Source organism: Syngnathus scovelli, chromosome 7, assembly GCF_024217435.2.
Source record: "Syngnathus scovelli strain Florida chromosome 7, RoL_Ssco_1.2, whole genome shotgun sequence".
Lineage (NCBI taxonomy): Eukaryota > Metazoa > Chordata > Actinopteri > Syngnathiformes > Syngnathidae > Syngnathus > Syngnathus scovelli.
In genome coordinates this window covers 3,088,452-3,115,230 of record NC_090853.1, presented here as the reverse complement: position 1 = coordinate 3,115,230, position 26,779 = coordinate 3,088,452, and the positions used below count along the sequence as shown (strand labels likewise).

The 26,779-nt window shown below is 41.6% G+C and overlaps 2 protein-coding genes across 3 annotated transcripts in view; one reads left to right on the top strand and one right to left on the bottom strand.

Annotated features, from left to right (window-relative positions):
- Positions 1-6,918: 6,918 nt before the first annotated feature.
- Positions 6,919-26,779, top strand: part of dph1 (diphthamide biosynthesis 1) — a 105,056-nt gene continuing 85,195 nt past the window's right edge. For both annotated transcript variants that reach the window (XM_049725297.2, XM_049725295.2), the window contains exon 1: positions 6,919-7,145. The gene's annotated coding sequence lies outside the window, so the exon portion shown is untranslated. The remainder of the gene's footprint in view (positions 7,146-26,779) is intronic.
- rtn4rl1b (reticulon 4 receptor-like 1b) overlaps positions 8,537-26,779 on the bottom strand; it is a 69,160-nt gene continuing 50,917 nt past the window's right edge. The window contains exons 2-3 of the mRNA XM_049725299.2: positions 11,516-11,967; positions 8,537-10,900 (exon numbers count right to left, since the gene is read on the bottom strand). Of these exons, the coding sequence (XP_049581256.1) occupies positions 10,013-10,900; positions 11,516-11,967 (1,340 nt within the window). The 3' untranslated portion in view covers positions 8,537-10,012. The remainder of the gene's footprint in view (positions 10,901-11,515; positions 11,968-26,779) is intronic.

The window sequence follows — 26,779 nt, the reverse complement described above, 5'->3', positions numbered from 1 at the left end:
TTCTAATTGTTTTTAAAAAAATAGAGCTATTGTTAGCAATTTTTTACTACCATTCTTTTTTTTTTTAAATCATTTTCAAATATTTAATTTTGAAATATTTGAACAGTTTTTATTAGTCTCTTTTGAAAACTAGTTTGTTGTGGAGCCTATATTATATATACAATATGAGACATTCATACATTTGTTTGGGTGGACAATTTTAATGGCCTTTTGAGAAAAACTTTTAAGTTTGACACCCCAGCTTTAAGCAGTCAAGCCTTTGGTGAAAACGAGCATGATTAGATCTCATTATGACTCGACCCCCCGTTCACTTAAAGGGTCAATTTGGAATGATGAGTGGCAAACGAGAAACGGGTCGGAGGCTTCTGTCATGTCCGATGTATGTATTTTTGGCACACGCTGACAATTACTTAGCGCCTCCAGGCCATGCAGGAGCACCTTCGACCTGATCTCTGTCACGAGGTGGCTGATAATAATCGTGAGACAATTTGTCCTTATGTGCGTCCGTGTGGCCTGGACTGTCAAGACTGGCGAGAAAACAATTGCATGAGGTCATTCATCAGTTGTTTTTTTTTTTTTTGGCACGTTGAGATTTCTCTTTAGTTTTCTGGTAACCATTTTTCTGAAATTAAACCAAGAGATGAGTTTGTTTAAAACACTGGTGTCAAACTCAAGGCCCGGGGGCCAGATACGGCCCGCCAAATCATTTTGTGTGGCCCGCGAAAATAAATTGTGCATCAAATTCATGTCATTACTAAAATTGCAAATTGTCCTCACTTTTAATATCTTCTTTTTTTTTTTTAAATATTTAACCATTTTTTTGTCAGTTTTATTTGTAGCTTTTACTGTATATAATATGAGGTGCTCATACATTTATTTAATTAATGAGTTTCTGGTTTAAAAGGAAAAATGTGGTGTTTAATGTTTATTTTAATTTTATTTTTTTGCTAAGATGATTTTTTTATTAACTCAAAATGATTACTGCGTAAGATTGACTAACCCTCCATTAAAGATAGCTTTTTTCCCTGTCACTTTAATTTGCTTTTAGATTTTTTTCTTCTTTTGACAAGGCCTTTTAGTTTGGATTTTATCACGCTTTAAAGAAACTCACAAAGTTCTGTGAACCGCTTGAGACAGTCCCTTTATGTTGTGTTCACTTGTTCCTTTTGCATCTGTTTTAAAAAGGTGCAGCACAGTCTGGCAAATTTCTTAACAGCCTTGCCCCAATGTTTATGAGCGTAATATAGCAAATCTTTCTGGTTCGAGCGTTCCCAGGATCTCCTTTTTGGATCCCCAAGTCCAATGAAGCTGCCAAAATAAGAGCCTTGGTTTTAACTGACCATGTGACACAAAATCATTCCGAAGATCAAGGCAGGGCCACTGCTGATGAAAGAAGTCCGAGGTTGTGTCAAGCCTACGAAGGCTGGCATCAATTCATATATTCATTTCTCTTAAATTTTTATCATCTCGCAAAAAAATCAATTCCAAAGGGATGAAAGGCTTTTTTTTTTTTTTTTATTCTGGCAGTGACCTTGTGTTGCATTTCAAAAATAGACAATGACAAAAAAAATCTGTACTCCATCTTTTTTTTTTTATGCCAGACAAATCAGTCAAGCCAAGCAAAGAGTTTTACTTAAATAAGTTTGAAATAAGACAACGAAACTCGAGGCTTGCTAAAAAGAACAAAAAGTTCCTAACAAATTAACACCATCTATATTTTCCACCCTGACAGCTACTAAATGTACCTGACACTCACACTGCTTTTGTGATGACAGCAGCTGTCGACATAACACTAAACTCTCACCAATTACACATTTAATGAAAATATTTTCAATCATGTCTGTCTAGCAGCCATTTTTTTTCCGCTTCAAAATCTCACAAGCATCATATATTCTTTATCCTCTGAAAAAATCTTGCTAGGAGTATTATTTTTTTGTTGCAACTTTAATTATTTTTCCCCCCCGGCAACTTTTCAACCTATCGTGTCCTCGCCATCCCATAATTACCCTCAGCCGTTTTGTCAACAGATGAGCCATTATGCACGACAGTTACGCTCTCATTTCCAGCTCATTCGACTGCTGTCATGTTTATCACGCGCCGTTATGATCGCTCATCACCTTGTTTGTTCGAGTTTACGCCGCAATAAATTAAAGCGGTTCACTTTATACTAACAACAAGAGAGAAAGAGCTCCCGTTAAGTATTTTCGCCGTCGTCCGTCGTTCATTTTTAATGTGCGCCGGCACGTGTGTTGGGATTTCAATCAATGTGACCTTCGGCTGACCTTGCCCGAGGTAGCACCCCCTGAGCCGCAGTGAGTATGTGCGAGGCCTATCAAGAGTGCCAGTTAGTGAAGTCTTTTAACTCTGGGCATTTTTTTTTCTTCAATCCATTAATCTTGAAACAACAAGTATTCTTTTGTGGAGACGCCATTTTGTCCCTGGGTTGCTGACTTTTAACTTTAACAACATCAATGTTTTTGTGTGGGTTGCGAGATTGTGTGGACATTGTGTTCCTACACTTGTGGGTAGATGTACGTAGGTGCGAGCGTTGCGCAACAGATGCTGAGCCGATACAATAAAAAAGCTCATCACAGGCTCTCTCGCGCTGAGTGCGCTGGACAGCAGGCGTGCGTGTGACTCACACAAAAAAAGAAAATAGAAATAGCAGCCTTTTGTTTCATGACAAATTTTTTGGACAAAATAACAGGCGAGTAGATCAACACGTGATTGCAATACCTTCCGAATGATGATCCGAAAATGACACTTTCCCGTAGGATTGTAAATATTATAAATGGAATTCATCGATAAGATTTTTAAATTGTGCTTAATTTCTTAATTTAATCTGCTGTATTTGGTATCGTCATGGATGCACACGGGTAAAAATGGGGGTATGCGCCGTTGTGGGAGTGAACACAGTCGAGTTGTTTACTGACCAAACAAGCGGCTTTTTTTTTTTTTTAGTCCTCGACATCAATAAGATTTTTATATCATACTTTAATCTGCTGTATTTGGTATTTTCATGGATGCACACGGATAAAATGGGGGTATGCGCCGTTGTGGGAGTGAACACAGTCGAGTTGTTTACTGACAAAACAAGCGGCTTTTTTTTTTTTTTAGTCCTCGACATCAATAAGATTTTTAAATCGTACTTTAATCTGCTGTATTTGGTATTTTCATGGATGCACACGGATAACATGGGGGTGTGCGCCGTTGTGGGAGTGAACATGACTTGTTTACACGTTGGCATTAGGAGACCAAATTTTATCCTCATATTTTTTTCTGACTCTAGAGGTGAAATTAAATTCCGTAAAGAAATTTCCCTAATAAAATACAAAACATTTTTTCCCCCAAAATTAAAATTCTCTCCAGCGTCTCCTGAAAACACTCATTAAAGGCATCGTCTTTCTGACCGCCATCCTTGTCGGGCGTTGTTACATGTTCCAAGAGGGACGTAAAGGCAGAGGTGGTCCGTTTGATCTGACAGGCTTGACATTAATTTCCCAAGATGGCACTACAGCACAGAGGACACGTGAGTAGACGCAAGGCAGCGGCCATTTCCTTTTGTCTCATGGCGTCGAGTTGAGACTACTAATTTGATCTGCATGTTAACAAAAGTCTGAAAAGTTTTTATTTTACACATTGTATGTTTTAGTTTGTAAACAGTGAACCCCCGTTAATCACGAATGGTACGTTCCAGTCCAACAATCCACCATATTGAGAGATCACAAAAAACAGTTTCAAAACTCGCTGCATGTACGAAACATGTCTAAGAACCTACGGGAGCTCAAGGAGGCGCGTTCACAATAAGTTTTAGGAACAGTTAACATCTAACAAGCCAGATAGCGGTCAAGATGATTGACAAGGCGTCCAAAGATGTTGCCCGTTTGGAAAGGAACATCCTGCGGTGCGTAGACAGAGTGAGAGATGATTTCTCGACTTCCAGCTGTGGCAAAACAGCAAACGGATCTTCCTGAATTCTTCACATCACAGCTTTTTCTTTTTTTGGAAAAAATCAAATGGTGTTGCTAACAAAAAGCTTTGCAAAGACTTCTTTTGATAATAGCGGTTCACTCGTTGCTAGTTGTTGAGGAGCGTAACACCAGGATCTGAAGGATCTCCCTGTTGAGACAAGTTTGCAAACGACGTGGAAAGGGAGGCGACTGGTTTAAAAAAAAAAAAAAAAGCTTAACATCTTATTTTTAGCATTCAGAAGAAGAAGCTGACTTGAGTCTCCTGTGACGGAGTAGCACTCAAGGCCCTGCATGTGACGGCGCCGGCGCTCACGTCTTCAGCTCGAGTCCCCCCCGGGGGACGTGGCAAAGGACACACTGCCGGGTACATTTTTACATTTTTATAACACGCTCTCTAAAAGTTATTACACAAGGTGGCAGGCCATTTTTTGCCATTAAATTAAAAAGCAGAGAGAAAATCCTTACCATTTTTCATTCTCATCGCGCCTTGTTTATCTATTCATCTATCTTGCCATTCATCATTCTTGTCACACACACACACATGTGCACACACACTTCCTACTTTTCCCGCATTTTTTCTGCCCAGCAGTTAATTCAAGTCAAATTCCCATTTAACGCTCTCTTATTGCGCTAATGGATCACAGTAACTTTTTTTTCCCCCTCCCTGCATCGCTTCATAAAAATAGTGTCCGGTTAAAGAACATTAATAACACAGCGGTGGTTTTTGTTTTGTGGTGGGGGAGCTCATTTCAATATTATTAAAATTAGAGAACATTGGCACGAGACAAAATCTGTGAAAAAAAACAAAACAGAACACTACAAAGAAGCATCAAAAGAGTTGACGGTAAATGTATTATTCATTTTATTTTTGCTTTAGAAATATTCTTTTTATTTATACACATATATGTATATATATATATATATATATTTATATATAAAATGAAATTTAATATAAATATATAATTTATATTATGATGTATAATATAATATAAATAAAAAATATAAAATTATAATATATAATATAAATAATATATAATATATATATATAAATAAATTAAATGTAATATAAATATATTATAATTGATATTATGATATATATAATATAATATAAATAAAAAGCCAAATTATAATTGTATATATATATATATATATATATATATATATATATATATATAAAATTAAATGTAATATAAATATATTATAATTGATATTATGATATATATAATATAATATAAATAAAAAGCCAAATTATAATATATATATATATATATATATATATATATATATATATATATATATATATATAGTATATATATATTATGATATATATAATATGTAAATAAAATTATCATATATTATTATACTATATTTTCTTCTCTCCCAATGTTCTGAACTCATCATCCGACTCGAGGCTAAGTCTCTGGAGCCAAGTCAGTTTGAGCGATTGCCTCTCGAACTTCGCTCACGCCGCCCAGACAAGAACACTTGTCACCAGAGAGGATATTGCTGTCACAATACTGTCACAAGGCACGTGTGATTAAGTGCGAGCGCTTTTCCGTCACCGACCCGGAGCGTCGATCTCTGTTGAGCGGCGGAATGTAGCGTTTGTTACTTGGGGGTGCACAGCTGCACCCCTGCGGCTCGCCTGGTGTATGTCATGGCCTTTTGCCGTCCCCTTGGAGGCCCAACCAATTAAAGTGGTCACAAAATCAATTCACATCAGTCCCCCCCACCCCACCCCACCAACAGAAGAGAAATCTGGCTTGTGGCCACCGTTTGAGTTCGTCAGAGGGGCTTCGTTTCTACAAACAAAGCGGCGGCATGATGCTTGCGTGGGCGCTAGAAGCCTACTTAGATGTTCAGGCACACAAACACAAAAAGGTTACGGGCTTTGCATGTAAAATACGTGTTTTTATTGCATGAATTATTGGGCTCGGAAAAGCAGCTTGTGGGGGGTTTGAGTGTGTGTGTGTGTGTGTGTGTGTGTGTGTGTTGCGGCACTGCGGGGCAGCAACACCAGCAGTGAGGGAGTGAGACAAGTTTGAACTCAACCTCCGACACCCTGCAGCGTCCTGACTGTGTATTGAGTGCAAGATTGGTGTTGCGCTGTGGAGTGTGAGCAACCTTCTGATACATCTTTGAAGTCCCTGTGGAAAAGACCGGAAGATGTACAATTCCATACAATCTCGAGCTAGCTAATCTCATGTAAATTTTGTCACCTGTCAATATTGATAATTAAAAGTTGACTCTGTAACATGAACTCATCAATGAACGCATTACGAAGTAATTCAGTGGCTGAAGCGGGTGAGTGAAATAATAAATAATAAAAATCAATAAGATTAAATAAATTAAATAGAAAAAAAAATATTGGCCACTAAATTGAAGCATTGACAACCAGTGACGGAATCCTCGTCTGATTTAAATTGCAATGACTGTCTTAATTTTATTTTTCTCCTACGAGAGAAAGTTGAGAGGTGCAAAAAAAATTAGCTCAAACCGTTTTTTTTTTCTTTTCTCCCTTTGGATCCGGTAGGTCGGTTTTGCTATATTTACTCCGACTCCAGACTTGGCGCGGACGTGATAGGCAGTGACGTTGCTCACGTCTCTGAAAATGTGCGGCAGGAAATAAAGACAGACAGCGTGTCGGAGTGGCAACATCCAGTAATCAAAAGACAGCCAAGCAGAGCCACCAAGTATCCGGCGTCCATCAATCATTGACGAGAGTTCGCTCGACTTGGAGAAATGTTGGCAAGTCCTTAACAGAATTTTGAAAAAGAGGCTTAAGATTATGTCATGTTTTTGTTGACATTTGTATTTGGTTGGGTTTCAAGTTGTCTTCTTTATTTGTGGTTCATTTTTTTTACCTGTGCTTGTAACCCCGCCCCCTTGTGTCTTCCAATCAGCTCGCTCGGCCACTTTTGTCTTCTCCAGGTGTTCCTCATTGCTACTTCCTGGTTTCTTTCACACCTCATTTGTTCATTCTGTCACGATATTGCAGGGTTGAGGACCCGGGATGAAATGGCAAACAAAATGTGGAATCGGAAACAAAATAACACAAGTCCAGGAAGAAAATTCAAGTCACTTGAGGAGACAACAAGACAAAAGTGGCTGAGGAATCTGATTGGAAGACACGAGACTCATGCTTGGAGAGCACAAGTGGAAATCAAAGGCAAGGTAAGGCAGCTTTATTTGTTATTCAGGAGCAAAGCTGGAAAAAAATTCTCGGATAATATTGCAGGACACATCAAAAGTCATTTGAGAGAAGTGAAACTTAAAAAAGAAGGACGAAGTAGCTTTGCAGTCTGTCAGGGACACGTCTTTGGCTCACGGCTGGAGACTCGAGTTTGGCGCAGCAGTCTGGCGTCGCTAAGCAAAGCGGCGGAACGGCTCAATTAACTTTGATTACACGTGACGCCAACGTTGACATAAATAGCCCAGACAAAAAAAAAAAAAATCCGCAGCAGAGTGGAGGAAAAGCTCTTTGTGGTGGTACATAAGAGCCGTTTGATGTTTTGACTGCCGGCCCGCCCTTCTTCCATCTGACAAGAAGAACAACCGAAATGCATCGTCACAAGGACACCTACGTCGGTGACTCTTTTTTTTTTTTCCCCCGGCGTAATCTGTCTGATTTGAGGTGAGAAACGAGCGGATTAGCGTGCGTCTAATCCACGCAGGTGCCGTCAAGGCCTTCGGGCCGCCACGAGTTTAATATGCAGCCCCGACTCGCTCACCAGAAATGGAGCACGCCGCCGCTCTTAGGGGAATTCTCCACTCGCCGTAAATAGGCCAAAAATAACAGCTGGAATAAAAAAGAGGTGAACTTTGTGATTAACTTGAGAAAGTAGGTGCAAAGCATTTTGTGTGTGTTTTCTTTTTTGGGGCTATTAATCACAGTGTCACGCCGTCTTTCTTGCCGGCTCGCTCCCTTTCCATTTTTTTTTCTAATTGCCCGCATTTAATTAAACGCCACACAGCGGTGACAGTGAGGCAATTAAAAGCCAAATGGAAACCCAAAGTCCGAGCGGATGTTATTTTAGTGAGCCTGCCATAAAGTGTAATGGGCAATTTTATGCCATGCTGATATAAAAGAAGACTTCAACCACAGGTGCTCATATTGGAGCCATTTTTTTTTCTTTCTAAGTAACCTAACCCCAACTATTTGCTGAAATTAGATTTTTTTTAATTCTATAAGCTCGGTCGCACAATTGGAGTCTTGAGGCGTCTCGTGTGCTGAGCAAGGTGAGCGAGGACGTCATGGAGCGAGCGGTTCTGTAATTAGGAAAATCACAGCTGCATTTACGGCGGGAAGCCGTCGTGTTTGCTACACGCCAGATCGGAGCCATCCAAACAAGTAAACAGTTTCTTGGCGGAGGACCCCGCAGGGGACCCGAAAGACACGTTTTGGTCCGACTCAACTATGACAAACACGCGTGTTTGTCGGAATGAATAGATTTGACATTTCAAAAGTGACAACAGCTGCAGTGGCGCTGTAATAAAATGAGCAACGTTGATTCATCTCTAAACAAGTTTATGAAACATCACAACACCAATAAACACACTCAGCCTGCCGCTTTGAGACATAAGAAGATATAGATTTTAATATCTTTATAAATTTTTTTTCCCGTGACACCGCGCTGAACGTAAAGAACGCACAAATGCAAAAAATCATACAACCAGAGAGGACGCAGGTCGACAACTTAAATGGTTTTGAAAATATACCATGAAAAAAAAATGATGAAATAAAAATATCTCCCGGTTTAACGAGCCAAAACCCTGTCATCGTAATTGATACCACTGATATATTTTTTTTTTCCTCATAGTTTGACAATAATGTATAATATCCGCACTCTGGTCCGTTCCAATGTTACATCATCAATACAAACTCTCGTAGTCCATCAGAGGGAGGCACATAAGTTCGCCGGCACATCTCATACTTGTCCTCCGGTCAGCGTGTGCTTTACGGAATTCCTTTCGGACCTCGCTTACAACTGTCCTGGAACGCGGCGGTCCCAGAATGAGGTCAAAAGTCTTTCCCCTTTTGCCGTGCTCCTTTTTGAATTCTTCTTTTGTGTTTGGATTAAATCACACAAGTCAGTTCAAATAGCACACAACCCACCAACGTTTTTTTTTTTTCGCCCCCTCTTGAGTCTTGTATGACCAAGTGATTCAGGAAAAAACGTTTTCCTCAGTAAGTGATGTGCAGCCGGCAGGCAGGCGGGCTCAGTTCGACACCAGGGAAACTGACAAAGCCCTGTTTCACTTGTCCGTGCAGCGCGGGTTCATCGCTAGGTCCATTCTGTGTCTTGGAAAGTAACAAAAAAAACAAAAACGTACGAGTACAACACACAGACACTCCCCGAGCGAATGGACAGCGGTCCGCAGTTCCGTGACTTAATTAGCAGCTTCATATCCAGTCGGGCAGGAGCAAATGTGTCAATGAAAAGGCAGCCTCACGTGTTGGATTGCTAGCTTACCGTGTCGTTGGATTGCTAGCTTACCGTGTAGTTAGCTGTTAGCTGTAGCCATTTCTTGCTGTGAATATGCTTATTAGCCGTGCTATTTATGGCCTTGACTCATCAGTGGCTTTAAATTCCATTTTTTTAGAATTCATATTTACATTCCCACTTCTGTTAATGAATATTTCAGCTTTTTTTTTTTTGGACCAACTGCTAGCAAGAAAGGGATTGGAGCTTAATAGAGGCTACACGGGACAGTCAGTATCGCATGTTGAAGACCAAATTTATACTGATTATATTGTCGCCTTTGCCCAATATTTGGTTCTTGGAGCTCCAGAGTTGAAACAGACCAACAAAAAAACACATGAACATGAAACCTGGCTTTAGTGGCAGTGCACGCTTGGTCTGCATCAACCTTACGACTCCCTGCGAGTCCTTCTGATGTTTTTATGCTTGTGCTCATCTGAATGGTTACGGTTCCTGTACAACAGAGTCACACTCACACATAAAAGACACAGGGGCCAGGAGCGAGTGTGTGTTAAGGGCTTGTTCTTTCCGGTAAAGCTTTACCAGACCCGCCGAAGATCAGCGCAGAATAATGTCAATATTTGTTGTCGTCAAGGCAACCGCGAGGGCGTAGACGTACAATAAAGGCCGGGATGAGCTTGCCCTGTTGTTGGCTTGTTGAACCCCACTCGGGGGTCGAACAGTGGTCCGGGGAACACACTTGTGCTTTCTTCTCGTGACGGTGCCGTCAGGGGACGTATGGTCGTGTTTTCCTCCGTCGGAAAAATCCGGAGAAGAATCCTCCTTGTCTGCCATGACCTCCTTGGAGTGGTGGACCTCGTTGTCACTCTTGCCCTTGCTCCCTCGATTGCGGTTCTTTGAGCAGTTGCGAGGACGACCGGCCCTGGAGGGGTTCACCACGTTGCTCTGGCCCCCAGAGCCCGCCACTACCCCGCGATTCATGGACGGCGGGCTGACCGTGCCGGATAAGTTGTTGGTCTGGGCTCTGGATTCAGAACTTGGGGAACAGCTGGAGAAGTTCTCCTTGCGCAGATCCTTCAGATCGTTCCCAACCATGTCCACAGGCGCCTGGCAGACCACCGTGGACGACGAGCCCCTGAATCGTTTCAGCCACTCCCACAGCGTGAGGGCCTTGCAGTCACATGACCAGGGGTTGTCATTGAGACGCAAGTACTCCAGAGAGGGCAACGTGTCCAGGCTCTCTCCTGACAGTTGCATGAGGGAGTTGTTAAACAGATAGAGGGTGGTGAGACGTTTCAGGTCGTGGAACGCCAAGTGGTGAACCCACTCGATCTGGTTTTGGTGCAAAAGCAGACGATCCAGGGCGTTCAGACCCCGAAAAGTGTTCTGGTTGAGTCTCCAGAGATGATTTCCGTGGAGGAACAGGTGGCTCAGGTTATGGAGGTCAGCGAACGTGTCATCCTGCAGGAATTTCAGATGATTTTGCTGTGGAGACAAGATGACAAAATGGTGTCATTTATATTCGCGATGGGTTTCTTCAGTACGAGAATGTGTGTGTGGTTGTCATCTATGTTCTAGTTCTTCCCAAAGGTAGCAATTGTTTTGCTTGAAGTCATGGTCTCGGTCATGTCCCATAGAATACAGGTTCTGCAAATTTGAATGATTTAAGAGGTCTGAAGGGGGACCAAGTCCATTCAAGATCTATTAGTTCAATAATTCAGATGTGTATCTTTAATAGTTTCGGTATGGTGTATGTTCAACCGGTTGTCCTGTGCGGGTGACATTGTCGACCCCGATAAACCGGCTTTTGATTTGAACTCATGCAAAATGTAGAAACCTAATGAGCTGCGCCCAATGAATAGTAATGACTCCGCCTGTCGAAGACGGAAAATCCGAGAAAACATCTTTGCCTTGCCGCCCTAAAACACAGTCGGAAATGTTGTGCTGACTTTGGAAAACTTATGTTGTCTTTGCCCTCAAGCAAAGAAGCGGAAGCATTGCAGATGAACCCATTAAAGATTATTTAAAGAAGCTAGCGTTGATTAAATTAAAATGTTTTCAAGTCAGTCAAAGTGGATTTGAGGAAAGATCTTGGATTACCTGCAAGTGGAGATACTGCAGGCTCCTTAATCCTTGAAAGATGTTATTCGGAAGCGAGCTAAGTCCGCAGCGGTACAGGTGCAGAGCATTCAGCCGGCTCAACCCGTGGAAGGTGTCTTCAGCCAGGGAGCGCAGGTGGCGGTTATCTCCCAGATCCAGCTCCTCGAGTAGCGTAAAGCCGTGGAACGTCGACGGCTCGATGTACGTGATGTTGTTGGAGTAAATCCAGAGAGTCACCGTATTGGTGCTGAAGTGACCTCGGAGCAAGCGGTGGATCTTGTTGTTCTGCAGGAAGATCCGTTCGCTATCCGGCGGGATGCCTTCGGGGACCGTCAGGAAGTTGTGGGCCTGGCAGGAGACGGTGCTGGGTGCCGTGTAGCAGATACAGTGACGCGGGCAGGACCAGGAAAACTCCAGGCCGCAGAGAACCAGCAGGAACTCTAGCCCACAGCCTGCGTGGAGCACAAAATTAGAATTAGAAGCCAAGCAGGAATCAAGAGGGACCGTTTCCCAATTTGCTTCTAATTTGTACACAAACATAAGGATTGTCTCCGTTGGCCCATACAGCCCAAAGTCGTTACATTTAGGCTGACGGCGCCCGAAGAGAACAAATAATCGCTCCGGCGAGTCACCGAGCAACGCAAATGGAGGTATTTCAAACAGACCTAATGAGGACGTGCCATTACGAGGCCATTGCTCTCCATTCTATCGGCGCCACTTGTCAGCCAGCGTACGTCGGGCGCCATCTCTCCATTTGCCAGTTAAATTGGCCGTGGAGCGCTTATTTAAACTTGTGTTAAGAAGCTTCCAGGCACTTCCTGATCGGTGACATGATTTGCCGTCTCCTGGGGGACGGTGGGGGGGGGGAGAGATGTGACTTAGCCACATTTCTTCGCCTCCTTAAATGAGCTTGACGCTCGGGCCGTTTGGCAAGCTCCGTCTGACAAACCTCCGGCTGCCTTCCACTCGCTTTATTATTCAGCGCGCACAAGACGGCTGATTCACTGCCTCTAATCGATACGCCTCTGTTGCCTTTTAACTAACCCTCTAATCCAGGGGTCCTTTATGCCGAGAACTTTCCGCCAAGGAGGTTAGCGTATTTTTCTACCCGTTCGAAATGAAGCTGTGACCAAATGGTGACATTGAGCGACCTTTAACAGTCATTCTGCTTGCTATTGTGCCACCCGGTGGCTCTCCTGGCCTCGACTCTAATCCCGATCGCTAAACCCTGCCAGTGGGGCAACGTATCCTCCTGAAGCGGCAACGTTTTTCACGTTGTCAGAATCCTTCTCGGATAAAAACAATCTTGACCTCTATCAAAACACGGTATCCATTTTTTTTCTTCAGTCACCCGGAAAGTAGTTTCTCAATCTTTTGCCGACGTACGGTAATCCCTCGTTTATCGAGGATAATTGGTTCCAAAAACCACCCGCGATAAGTGAAATCCGCGAAGTACGGTCACCGAGAAGAAGTACTGGACAGGCTAACGTTATCGGAAAGATGCTAACACGCGAAAACGGACATCTAAAGGAATGTAAACGAACATTTGGAGCAATACTACATTGTCCTAAAGGTTAGACACCTTTCCTCAATTTAGAAGTTTTATTTTGACTTTTAAATTTTGTTTTATTTGGAAAAACAAATCCGCGATGTAGTGAATCGGCGATAAACGAAACGCAAAGTACCGAGGGATCACTGTATCGTGCTCGGCTTCGACCGACAGAGTAAATAGCTTTTCTCGCTCTCGGGAAATAAAAGGTTTGCTTTATTTATTCAACATTTTATTTTTTTCCCGCTTGAGCTTAGTGTGGTAATTAAGATGGATCTTTCTCATCTTGGTCTGTTTAACGCTAAATAAACATCAAGGCAACAGCCAAAACATTGGCGCAAAGTTTCATTTTCACATTTACATAGTTGTTATTACAGTTTCCTAACTGCGACGGCGCATCCATCCAAGAGATTCCATTATTCAGGAAAATGATCTGGCTCTCCTTTCACTAATTCTATTCCTTTTGTACTATTCCCATTAACGTTTTGCTCCATGCATGTCGTCGATGGAATTAGATAATGTCAGGAGAAAGACAGGCGGACGGAGATAAGCATGCTACAAAAGGAGTGTGACGGAATGGTAATGTGGAAATTTTGACACACTTTTGACTTGCAACTCGTTTTACGCAGGGAGGGAAGCCCCGCCCCCTTGCTGCACTGATTCTTCCGATTCTCCTGATGCCTTGCATTTGCATGACTGGTTGGTTTAAAAAAAAAAAAAAAAAATGAGAACACAGAGAATCTCGTCATTTTACAAAATGGACTTGCAAGGTTATCATTTGACAATACGACACAAACCCTGAAAGCTGCTGATTGTTTCCGGGTCGTGTTAGCTCATTATAAGCCTTAACCTTTCCTGACTGGCCAGAAATGACAGTTTTTTCCCCTGCGGAAGGTTGTTTTGCCCTCTTTTGCCCCCTTCATCATCATTTTTTCCCCCCTGCGAGGCTGAGCAGTGGAAAATAGATAAAGGCACCTAAATGGAATGGATATAGTCCCTTGATAGACAATGAGAAGGCATCACGCGGAATACAAATGCAACAAGGTTCAAACCGGATTTGCCCTTATGAATAAAGCATGTGTGCTAATGGGAAAGACTGCCCAGCTGCATTACGGTGGCTTCATTAAACGGGACAAACGCCTTTTCCCCCCCTGTTTCTCCCCAAAGATCGGACCCATTTCCAGCGTACGATGATTGGAACGAGCATGCCGTGTTTACAACTGTGCAAAAAAAAGCTGCTTCATTGCTCAAGTACATGTCTTGAATTGAGAGTTTTGAATTAGTGTTCAGATGAGGTTTTGGTTTCAAGTGTGTTTGGTTACCATTCAAAAGTTTAGGGTCTCCCAGAAAATATTGTGTAGTCCATGAAAACTAACAAAATTGCTTAAGGGTTTTCTTATCATCCATTAGCCTTCTTGGGAAATTAACAATGAACCATTCGAACTCTTGAGGTATGGTTCCTGGAAATGGGCTTTTAGAGCTATTATTGCATTAAAAAAAAAGTTTGAAGCCAGAGTAGTCAAAGTCAAAGTCAGCTTTATTGTCAATTTCTCCACATGCCAAAGACACACAAAGAAACCGTAATTTCGTTCCCCCCTATCTTGTCATTAACCACATTCAGGTTTTCTTATCATACATTTGCCTTATTGGAAAATTAACAATGAACCATTGGAACTCTTGAGGGATGGTTCCTGGGAATGGACCTTTGGAGCTGTTGCATTAAAAAAAAAAATTTGAAGCCATAGTCATTTACCACATTCAGGTTTTTTTATCATACATTACCGTCCTTGGAAAATTAGCAATGAACCATTAGCACTCTTGAGGTATGGTTCCTGGAAATGGGCCTTTGGAGCTATTGCATTAAAAAAAAATGTTTGAAGCCAGAGTAGTCATTTACCACATTCACAATATATAGAGTGTATTCCTGATTGTTATTGAAAAAATAACAATGTTATTTAAAGAATAAGGACAGGTGGTTGCTAGATTAAGCTAGTTCTGGCATCTCTCACTGAATTGCAAGAAGATGGACGCCTCAGGGATCAGCTGGCTCCATATGTCAACATCATACAACATGTATGAAGACAGTCGTTGATCCCTCCCACCGTTGTAAACACACAACATCGTCATGCGTGTGTAAAGCTGATGTCAAATTGGCACGGGAATCTGTTTGCCAGCTTTACATGATCTAGCTAGCTTGTTTACGTGAAGCTTATTTGGCTTTTTTTCTTCCCGGTGACAATGCTCAGGCGTGTGGGCTGAATGCTAAAACGGCTAACGCTAATGTTGTCGACGGAGGAATCGATGGAGGGCAGCTTCAGTATTGTCCCAACCTGCATTATTAATAAGACTTGTTCTCTTTGTGTCATAACACGCTATGCGAGTCTCGCAATTAATTATCACGGGCGCAGACTCGAGTCGAGTTGGCAAGTGACCTCGACCGTCCCGCGTCAGCAGAAAATGTCAGACTGTCCGAGATATAGAAGAAAGCAATGTCAAAAACAGTAACATGCTTCCACCCTTGCATCATCTCATTTTATTGAATTTTTAGAAATCTAAAAATAAGATGCGATAAGGTTTACGTAGAAACACGCTCTAAATATACGACTTTATATAAAATGTCCCAGCGGGGAATATATTCCTCTGAATAAAACATCCCGTTCTAAGGTTTTCCTGAGTGAGTCAGTGATTGCATATTTATGCTAATTAGGTTGCGCAGAACACACGAAAGGCAGACGATTGCTCGCAGGCTTTCCAAAACACCAATCATCTGACGTTGACATTTCCAAATGTTTATCATGATGTTAGTAACGCTGATTGCCGCCATTAAGTTTGATCCCGACGCCATCTTTGTAGGTCTCTTTTGTCAGGGGGCGGGGCATAAAGTTGAGTCAGGAACGAAAAAGTAGCAGGCATGGCCATGGAATGAACATTCCAGAAAAGTATAATTGCATTTTGTTGAAGATGTTGGCAAAGTGTTTGGCTTCAATTAAACGTGCACCCATTTATTGTTGTTGTCGCCTTTTACCAACACTTTAAGAGCCTCATTAGGGACCTTTTTCCTAATAACAAGTAAAAGAGCCATTAAAAAACTGCTTTAGCTTTGTCAAATAGTCTCTCATTTTGTGTTTTTTTTTTCTATTTGGTTGTTTTTGTGGCTGAGCTTCTTGGTGATTGAGTTTTTCGTGCAAATGATGCTCAGAAATGCGGCATTAGAATCCAAATGGCTGCTTTTTAGTTTAATCAGTTCCTGCGGTGGCCCCGCCCACATTAAACCGTGCCCATGGATTTCTTGTCAGTCGTTTGGCTCCTAACGTTCTGCCGTTTGATTAAATCCCCAATGTTGGATTGTTTTCAACTTGAAGTGGCAATAAAAAGCACGAAGCAAGCACACTTGGCCTCTTTTTTTTTTTCTCTTTAAACCGCTATTTGCCAGCTCCTCTATTAAGCCAAACATTTTGGGGGATTTTTTTTTTTTCATAAAAATATTCTTCTTCAAAGTTACCACGTAAATAAACACCTCCATTTCATATAAGCGTAGCATCAGCTTGCTTTTGTCTCCTTTTTTCGTAAGGAGATGGGTGATAAAAGTAACATTGTTTGTGCGTGGGAGAACAATAAGAGTCAGCTGAAAGGTGGGAACCAGACAGATAAAAATCGAATTTGTGCTTATTAGCAAACAAAAGCTAGCGAGTTAAAACAAGCAGAAATGCTAAACATTGAGTAGCGAGCGAACGATGACGGCGTGCAGGTGGATGAGGTTTGATTTATTTCAAAGACGGAATTAAATCAAGTACGTTGACGTTGATCCTTGACTTAATCAATATTGAATAGTAATTCACCCGCTGACTTTGACAGAACCCAAACACACATACGTTTTGGTCTTCAAAATGAGTCATGTGACCAAATCAGGATCATTTTCATTCATCAAGTGGAAAAGCCACTACGGCGCCCGTTGCTGCTAGCGAGCTAATGGCTCCTTTTGACAAACATAAATCACCCGAAGTGTTCCTACAGTTTATATACTGTAGCGCCATTACATTGATGGAAAGCGTTGCCGACCCAATTGTCGCCGATCGCAAAGCCGATAAACAACCGTTGTACAGGCGTGCAAATCCGAGCCCTAACTCAACCTTTACGACAGATTTCCGTTCGCATCAGCCCATCGGTTAACACGCTAATGTGGTTTGTGGCTACTAGCGTTAGCTATGGAGGTGAGATTTTCTTAAAGATCTCCCGGGTTCCTTTTCATCGTCGATTATTTCCCGTCCCCAACCTTGAGGTGACCTGGCGCGTTCGTGACACTCTTGACAAGCGTTCAGATGGCATTCTTGAACGCCGCTAAAAGCTTTCTGTGGTTTAATATCTAGCACTGGCACGCTAGCACTTTGGGACCATCAGGTCTCTGTGAAACTGAAAAAATCCGATGCGGGGTGGGTTCCACTTGAGTGCCCCCCCACCCTGCATCTCCTTGCTGCTGCCTCCTTGCATATAAACTGCACCAGATCCAAACAGATCAATTATTCATAGCAGGTGAGAGACGTTCGCTGCGCTGAGTTACAAGAGTCTTCAAAGAGGCAAGAAAAAAAAAAAAAAAGCAAATCAAGCAGAACGATGTTTGTCTCTTTGCGTTGTGACTGATTAGTTTGAGCCACGGGCGGCGGACCCGGCGACCAAGTCTGAGCGAGTTGAAAGACACACCTTGAGGGAGGTCCTGTCATTTGGTGGATTGTTATTCTAAGATTAGATTGACATGGCAGCAAGTAGAAGATGAAAGGTGATTGGACAAGAGTAACACGGCTAGGGGGCGCTATTTCCTCCTTCAGAAATTAATGTAGCTCCAGTTAAGCCCCTCTAGCATTTTGATATTGTAAAATATATTTATGAATTCTTTTCTCAGCCCCGAGCGCCGTGCCCTCGGTAAACGTTTGATTTCGAAAGTGGATCTTCGCATTCTTCCTCGGCTCCCTTATGGTGCTTTATCCTGGCGCGATTTAATTGATTCCGTCGCTCCTTTCCGAAAAGTACAAAGCGCCGAGGTTCGGCGCACGAGACGCCGTCGCTGTCTAGCGGTGATTAAAGGCAACACGGCCTGGCTGCAGGAGATACCGTGGCGGCTTACGGGATTTAGTGAGTCACGCACACGGCACAATGTAGCCAACCCAAGATTCACTTCAAAGGGCTCCCGTCTTCGGAACCTTGCAACATCCAGGCCGCCTTTTCAGGTCCTTTGGCCCGAGCGCTCACTACCGTTCGCAAGTCTCTGTTTTGCATTTGTCACGCTGAACCCGATTTGGGTTGCTAGCATGCTAAACACTTTGACTTACATTTCTCTAAGGTGCCTGTAGTGAAATCAGACAACCTGACTTTTGGAGTCGGAGAAGAATAAAAGAAGCAGACATGCTTTGATTAAAACTGTAAAAAAAAAAATGTCAGCTCTATTTGACAGCGATCGGCAAATAACAAACACATCAGGTTTTTTCCATTAACAAAACAACACTCGGTTGCCTCTGAGGCGCTTGACTGTTTTCTCTTCCGCCGTTCAATATTGACTGGAGGAAGAAATGGCTTCGAAAACACTGTTAGATCAGGTCACTGCCTGAGGAGAAGAATAATAAAGTATATATTTTTTAAAGCTGCATTTGGCTTAAGATAAAAGTATGTATTCTCCTGGCATCACTCACAATGCAAGTGCAGTAGATTTGTTTTGAAAGACGTCAAGTCCTCAGTTTGGATTGGAGCAAAGTACAGCTTTACACCCACATTTACAGTCCAGTGTTAAAACTGCACAGAAAATGTGAAATCAATAAAGTTGAACATCGTTGAGGTCTTTTGATCAAAATTTCTTCGTGACAAGAAAACCTGTGTGCGACCATTAAAGATTTTTGTCAATTTTGTAACCTTGAACGAACCCTGACGAAAAGTCAACATTCAGTCTGTCCGCAAGTAGGTCGGGTTTTCGTTTTGACTTTTCTTGTCACGCCATAGTGGTGATTAGTGGTGATAAGACCGCAAGCAAGAACTGAACTTAATGGTCTCTTTGCCATCACCCCGACCCACAACCTCATTGCACTAAATCCAAAAAGTAATTCCAAAAAGCAAGAAGAGGGACGGCTAGAGCTGCTCCCAGAAAAAAAAAAGTTCAAGTGGACTGTTTGTCTTTCAGTGTGCAATGCAAAACTCCTTCACAGGAGAGCAGCCAAGCTTCCGATACGGCGAGTTTAGCCGCCCCATCGGGACCATTATCTTCACACCCCTGTGCCCTCTGCGCCCCCCCCCCTCCCTACCCCACATCTCACCGGCAACCTGCCGGTCGGGCCCTTTCCAAGGTTCCAGTGGGCCTCACTCAACCATGGGGGAGCTGTAATGGCCAAAAGCCCAAACTCAAATATGTGGCGTTTGCAAAACTGATTCTTTCTGTTGAACTTGACAAATGGCACCTGTGTATGTGTGTGTCTGTTTGTGTAACCTAGTGGGGTCCTATTTCTTTTTTTGTAACCTCTCCCCTCCACCAAGACTTTGGACTTCAAAAATAGCATTCTACCACTTCACAATGCTTCCACTTCAGTTTCAGGGTTCACTCGAACCCAGAACCCCCAGACTGCGAGCCCCCAACCACTACTCCACCACGCCGCCTGCAATCACAAAATCAATTTCCCATAACGTGTCCTGTTTACTAACCCGCCGAACAGTAAATCAATATGAAAACGATGTCGACGATAATTACCATCTATTTAATCTTTAATTTCCCGACATTGAACCCCATTAGCGAATCGCAATAATCTCTCCGCGATTCCCATAAAAATGTAAATAAATCATCAACGACGTCACGTTTTAGCGCCACGCCATAAAACCACTTTGCGGCTTATGTGGATCACTCTCACTGCGTCGGCCTTTTTGCAAAAACAATGCCGCTTTCTCAGCGGCGCGCTAAACGCCCCGCTAATCCTCGGCTACACTCAACAAGTCAACTATCTAGCGCACTTCTGTTTCCCTTGCAGATGTTCTGCTCCACTCCAACCCGCTCACCATTTATTTATTTATTTTCGGGCCCACTGCAGAAAAAAAAACACGTGGGCGTCCGAGAGATAAATCAAGAGGTGGGTAGTTTAGCCCGGGGTTTGTTAATATTCGGCGTGCAAGTTATCTTGTCTGAAAAAGCAAATTGGGAGGGGGGAGGGGGGGGATTAGTATCATGTTAATGATAATTAGAGGTAAAGACAATGAGCACATTTCATGGTGGGATAATGGAGAGGGAATATCATTCATGATGCAAACGCTCGGCTCGGCGCTTTAGTCACGATAAAGGATAAAGTTTTAGAGCTGCTGCAAGAGTTTTTTTTTTTTTTCTTTCTCCCCTCCTTCTGCAAGGCGCTGAATAATTGAAAAGCAGCGCTGAAGAAAACAGCGTAAATGAGCAGGCTTATTCTTAAATCATTCGTATGATGTTTGCCAGTGTTTTAATGATCTTGCAATCTAAATATCATTTGACTTTTTTTTTTCTGCACTCATGGCACTAATCGGTATTAAATTGGTGATTTTTTTGTTTACCATTCATGAAAATCACAATTATATAAAAATGTTATTGTCAAAAGGAGCTGGCTTTTTAAAGTGTTGCGCCACTAAATTAAATTTAATTAATAATTTAAAGCGGATTTAAAAACAGTCTTGTACGGTTTATTTGGATTTAACTTTTTAGTAGTTGGTGTATTTAGAATAAATTACATTTAGCAAGCGTATTTACAAGAGTATTTAATAACTTTTAGGAATTAATTGATTTTAATATATTTAACAGTATTTAGGTAACCATTTGATTATGTCTTATATTTAAATATGTTAGAGTACATTTTGTATTTCAGCAAATTAAAATGCGTTTCAGTAAACCGGCGCTTATGTCATAGAATTAATTAAGTCACTTTCACACTCCGGGTTCTATTTTTGTAGGCAGCCGCTCATGATGCAGCTCCAGCCTCTCAATCAAGAAGAATTATTTGTTGTGTAAATGTTAGATTTGGGACTTTTTAGGTCAGGGAGAAAGTTTGTTACTCTCGGAAGAACTCCATTCCATTGGCCCGGTTTGAAATGACGAGAGAAAGCGTCAATCCACCCGCCTTAAAGACATTATCATATTAGCGCTGATGTGCACATTTGCTTTTTGGCGGCCGTAAAAGCAGCGGGAGTGCTTTTTATTCCGCTCGTAGATGAACTAGAATCTGTGCAGAATCAATAATTTGATATTGCACGCTGTGTGTTTGTACGAAGGCCGTACTTTCATCAGCAATTCAATATTTGGAAGCATCAATAAGACTGGCAGGCAACACCCAGAGGAAGATTCAATTCAAAATGAGAGCCTTCATTTCTTCCACAGAAAAACGGGGAAAGGCTGGAGATAGAAAATGTTGCTTCTGATCCTCGGGCAAACCGGAAAACACTCAATAATAATGATTATTTTCTCTCCAAGCATCTGATTTCAAGTATGGATTGGAACAGATTTTCTTGAATGCACTCCCGATGATGGAAATAATACATAGCTTATGTTACGATGGTTGTCTTACTTCCTGGTTGCATTTTTGAATTCATATATTTTTTCCCATTACCCGAATGAAACGATGGATTCCACCAGTTTGCTGTTTTGAATGGTGCCTACACATTAGTTTACGGTTGCTAGCATGCAAGCTAGTGCGCTTGCTAGCTTGCTAGCTAAAGAACAGAATGGCGATGGGCTCATCCAATGCGTCACTGCCCGATTTAGTATTTTATGGATCCACTTAAACTGTCACATAGTTTGGAGTCTTGTTTTATATATTTTGTGATTCATGGAAAAAAAAACATAACAACCAGCATTCAAAGAAAAGCTGAACATCGCTAAAACGTAATTCCCTCGATTATACCTAATTTCATATCGATTTAATTGTTAAAGTGTTCTTATCTTTCATTGCTATTGATGTTTTTTTTTTTTAACTGCTGCTCCAAAATGCAGTGTGCATCTGACTTTTATAATATTATTTTACTTAACAACCATGTTTTTTCTTTTCCAATCGGAAATAATCGACAAGCTCGAACGCGATCAGTGAGAAATGCAAAGCAAAGTCGCGACAGCGAGGCGGAGAACACCTTGCATGACATTGAGGTAATAAACTTGCAGTTGGAATTGAAATGTCCCACCTGATGCAATGTCACGCATGAGTCATTGCAGGTACTGGACTTGAATTTCCCCACGGTTACAAAGCCTCACCTCGGAGCGCTTGGGCAATGCAAACCAAGTAGCAGTAGAAGAATATTTATTAGAATGTCTAGTACGGAGAAAGAGGCCCTTTTTACACTCCAAACAATCTTCTTAATGGCTGTCCTAACATACGACAGGCGCTCATTATCTCCGGACAGCAGCTTTTCTTTCAGCCAGCTAATGATTTTCCCTCCAGAAAATACACGAAAAAAAAGCCCAAATGATTTTTTTTCCCTATTCCCGTAGCCTCACACAAACTCCTACTGGCGTCTCGTAGCTCTGATCCGGTGCCATAAATTAGATGTTTAATCGTATCATTAGTAATCAACACAAGAAGCGTCTCTTTGCCGCGCTCTCCTCTGGCGCGTGTGATGAAAGCGAGCGAATGCAAAGCGCCGTGATGTTTTTTTCCGCGAACCTACATTTGTATTTGCAACTGCAAATTAGGCTGTCGGTGCCAGAGAAGGTACGAACACAAATATTTTAATACTTTTTTGCTCGCAGTGGAAAGGAAATAATAATGCGGAGCCTCGTCGAAGGAAGAGCAAGGCTAACTGCTAGCTTGTATGCTAGCTACATTTTGGTTGCCAAATCATATTTTAATTTGAATAGGGACTTGTGAGACAAAACCAGCTTCTCTTTTATTTTTGGGCTGAATAATCGAATTTAAATCGACCGCAGTGTAGGAGAATGCAATTTCTAAATCGCAAAGGCCGCGGTTTTCGGGGAAGGCTAATCAGCAGAGACATCTAACAATTGGGTCACTGCTGACTTAAGGAGAAAATTTTTTTTCAAATTTGGGATCAGCATGCGGGCTCTCGGCCTTAATAACGTCTTACATTAGTTCGCTAGCTGACACACGATAACTTGACAGGCAAGGAAACATTGATGAATCCCAATCAGAATGAACTTGAGTATATTTTCCACTTGATTTGGTGCAATGATGCTGCTTGATGATGCCAATATTTTCATACGAGCTACGGCAGGCTGTCAAGCCGTGTCAACTTAAATCGCGAGAGAAGCGAGCCGCAACCAAACAAAAAAGTTGAAAGGGAAACTCTGTGCTTTGCTTGTTTGCACCAACGTGCTCAGATCTCATTGTAAGTTCTGACTGGGCTCCGTTTAAAGCCTTTCTGAACCTGTCGGCCTCGCTTGCAAATCTCCTGAAAAGCTTAATGTTGATTTTTTTTTGGGGGGATTTTAAGATCCCAGACAAGCAATCTGGCAACAGGCCGAACTTCTCCAGTGCCAGACGTTAATGGAGCCCCTTTAATAGCAACTTTACGGCACTGTTGGGAAATGTTCCACTTTATTCTCGTGTTCTTTTGGACCCATTTGTCATCTCCATGATGAATTTTTAATAACAACCACGGGAGTTGGAGATCAAACTCGGCGGCGTACGCGACAACTAAGTTTCTTGGAAGAGGAATAGTGAAGAGGGGGGAGAAAAAAAAAATCCTCTTTAAGTCGAAGCGCACTACACTTTTCTCCTTCGAGGCTTGATTGACTGCAGGAGGATCTTCACGCTCAAACATCGCTAGTCATGGCACATTTCTTCAAGTATCCCCGTGCTAACACGTGTTGCGTTGTAGCAAGCTCGCATCCTTCAGGGCGACAGTTATTGGGAAGAGAAACCGGTCATATTCTTAGTCTTAAAATTAAATAAATAAATAGGACAGCTTGAGATTGTCCTATTTATTTATTTAAAATTTTTTTAGAGTGATTTTTATTATTAATCTATTTGCTTTGTTTCATTTTTCATTATTTATCTATTTTTATTTTTTTCCATGTACCCATCTAAAAAAAAAAACAAGCGCAACTGGTCATATTCTTATCCCCCCAGCTGTCCTATTTATCTATTTTTAATTTGTAAAATTATTTTTATTAATTTATTTTATTTTTTGTTTTATTTTTCATTATTTATTTATTTATTTATGTACCCATCTTAAAAAAAAAAAAAAAAAGCAACTGGTCATATTCTTATCTCTCAAGCTGTCCTATTTATTTTTTAATTTGTAAAATTATTTTTATTAATTTCTTTTATTTTTTGTTTTATTTTTCATTATTTATTTATTTATTTATGTACCCATCTAAAAAAAAAAAGCAACTGGTCATATTCTTATCTCTCAAGCTGTCCCATTTATTTTTTAATTTGTAAAATTATTTTCATTAATTTCTTTTATTTTTGGTTTTATTTTTCATCATTTATTTATATTTATATGTATTTTTTCCATATAAATCCATCATTTCCATCATCATTTATTTATATTTATATGTATTTTTTTCCGGCAGCTCGGTGGCGCACTGGGTAGCACGTCCGCCTCACAGTTAGGAGGGTGCGGGTTCGATTCCACCTCCGGCCCTCCCTGTGCGGAGTTTGCATGTTCTCCCCGAGCCCGCGTGGGTTTTCTCCGGGCACTCCGGTTTCCTCCCACATTCCAAAAACATGCTTGGTAGGCCGATTGATCACTCCAAATTGTCCCTAGGTGTGAGTGCGAGTGCGAATGGTCGTTTGTCTCTGTGTGCCCTGCGATTGGCTGGCAACCGGTTCAGGGTGTCCCCCGCCTACTGCCCGATGACGGCTGGGATAGGCTCCAGCACGCCCGCGACCCCCGTGGGGACTAAGCGGTTCAGAAAATGGATGGATGGATGTATTTTTTCCATCTACCCATCTAAAAAAAAAAAAAAAAAAAAAAACACCAGCCTTTTATTAATCTTATTCCTCTATATAATAAGCACGTCTGAAGGGATCGTCAATCTTTGCAGGGCGAAAGTCGCCGCTGAGTGGCAGCTCACACCGATGTACTCACCCAGAGTGACTGCCGGCTGAACTCCATGACAAGTGAAGGCACCAACACTCGCTCACTTATTCCTACTCCTACCTGAACTGCAAACACCTGCAGAATATTCTAGGCAAAAGCAGGACTTATAATATATAAATCATGAGCCTAACCTTAAAAAAAAAATGAGTCAATGCATAAGCATTTTTCTTTGTTTATGCAAAGTAAGAAATAGTTGAGATTGCGGTCTGGACTCAACTTTCAAAGAGCAATTGCTTCCTTTCCAAATACGTCAGCTCCATGATTGATGTAACTAGCGCCGTTTCACAAAATAGCTTTCACGGCATATTTTATCGTATTATTTTTTTCTCGCCTGCACTGCACTCTCAGAGCCCAGAGTAATTGGATAATATATCGTAATATTTTGGTCAATTACTGACGATTAGCAGCAGGGCTCAATCCCGAGCCCCCTTCAATTCTATAATGCAACCTGAAGAGTTATTTTATTTCTGATTGTACTTTCAATGCTCACATTTTTTTTTTTTTTTATGAATAATGATTTTCTTAGCTCCTCACACTCGGCATACAACAGAAAAAATAATCGTTAAATGGATGACATTTGAATCATTTCTTAGTTGAGACACTCGTCCGCTTCATTTTATCTGAAACGGGGGAAAGTGACGCTCATTTATCGACTACGGAAAAAAACATTTGGAATGATAGATACTTTCAACAACTGCCTTCCATGTTATTGTTTGACTTTTTTTTTTTCCTCCACCTGTGGCTTGTTTGTTTGTCTGCCCTCGTCCTGTTTCCATCAGTGATTGTTCCAGTTCACAATCTGTTTCTTATTTTCTACCCCGCTTGGGTTTTGAGGGCAGCGAGTCCAGGTGTTCAGTTTTTTTTTGGGTGTTCATAAAATTAGGGCAGCTTTTCCATTCCATCCTAACTGAATTTTCAAATTATTAGGGTACACCCAGACTGAGAACCTGATGTATACGTCAAAATCTATATTTCTGTATCAGTCTTTTTTTTTTTTTGCCTCTGTTGATTTTTAAGCTCTCCGTTGCATCACCCCCTCCGTGTGTCCGCTTATGTTCTTTGTCTCCTTCTAAATTGATTTGTTGGGAAGGATTTAAGTCGGATATATCAGCCAGAGTGTGCATGGCTTGAAAAAAGACTCCTGAGGAAAAGATTGGCCGGCGAGCTCAGCACTTTGTCATATAATGAGATAGCGAGTGATTTAAGCAGAAGATAATTATAGATTAAACGTGTAATCCTCGTTCTCCAAAGGAAGGTGGAGATACCTCGGCGAGATTAGCGCGACAGTTGGGGGACACCTGCGTTACATTTTGGTTGTTGTTGCTTTTGTTTTGAAGCACAGCGGGTGGTTTAGTTTGGATTGTTTCCGTCCTCATTTACCTGCCGTGCGGTTACCGCTTGGTTGCTCCTGTTTTGTGGTTAACCCACAAGAGCGCATGACGGCAAGCGTCACATTGCTGCTTTAGTTTTTTTTTTTTTGGTGGTTTGTCATTTTTTCCGGTGGATATTTGATATTTTTTGTTTTATTGCATTGTGGAAATAGAAACCCAAAATATCTGCTTTTAACGCATTGACTACCATTGACGAATATAAACGTCAATTGATCAATTATATTATATTATATTATGATATTATATTATTTTATGTTATTATACTATATTATATTTTTG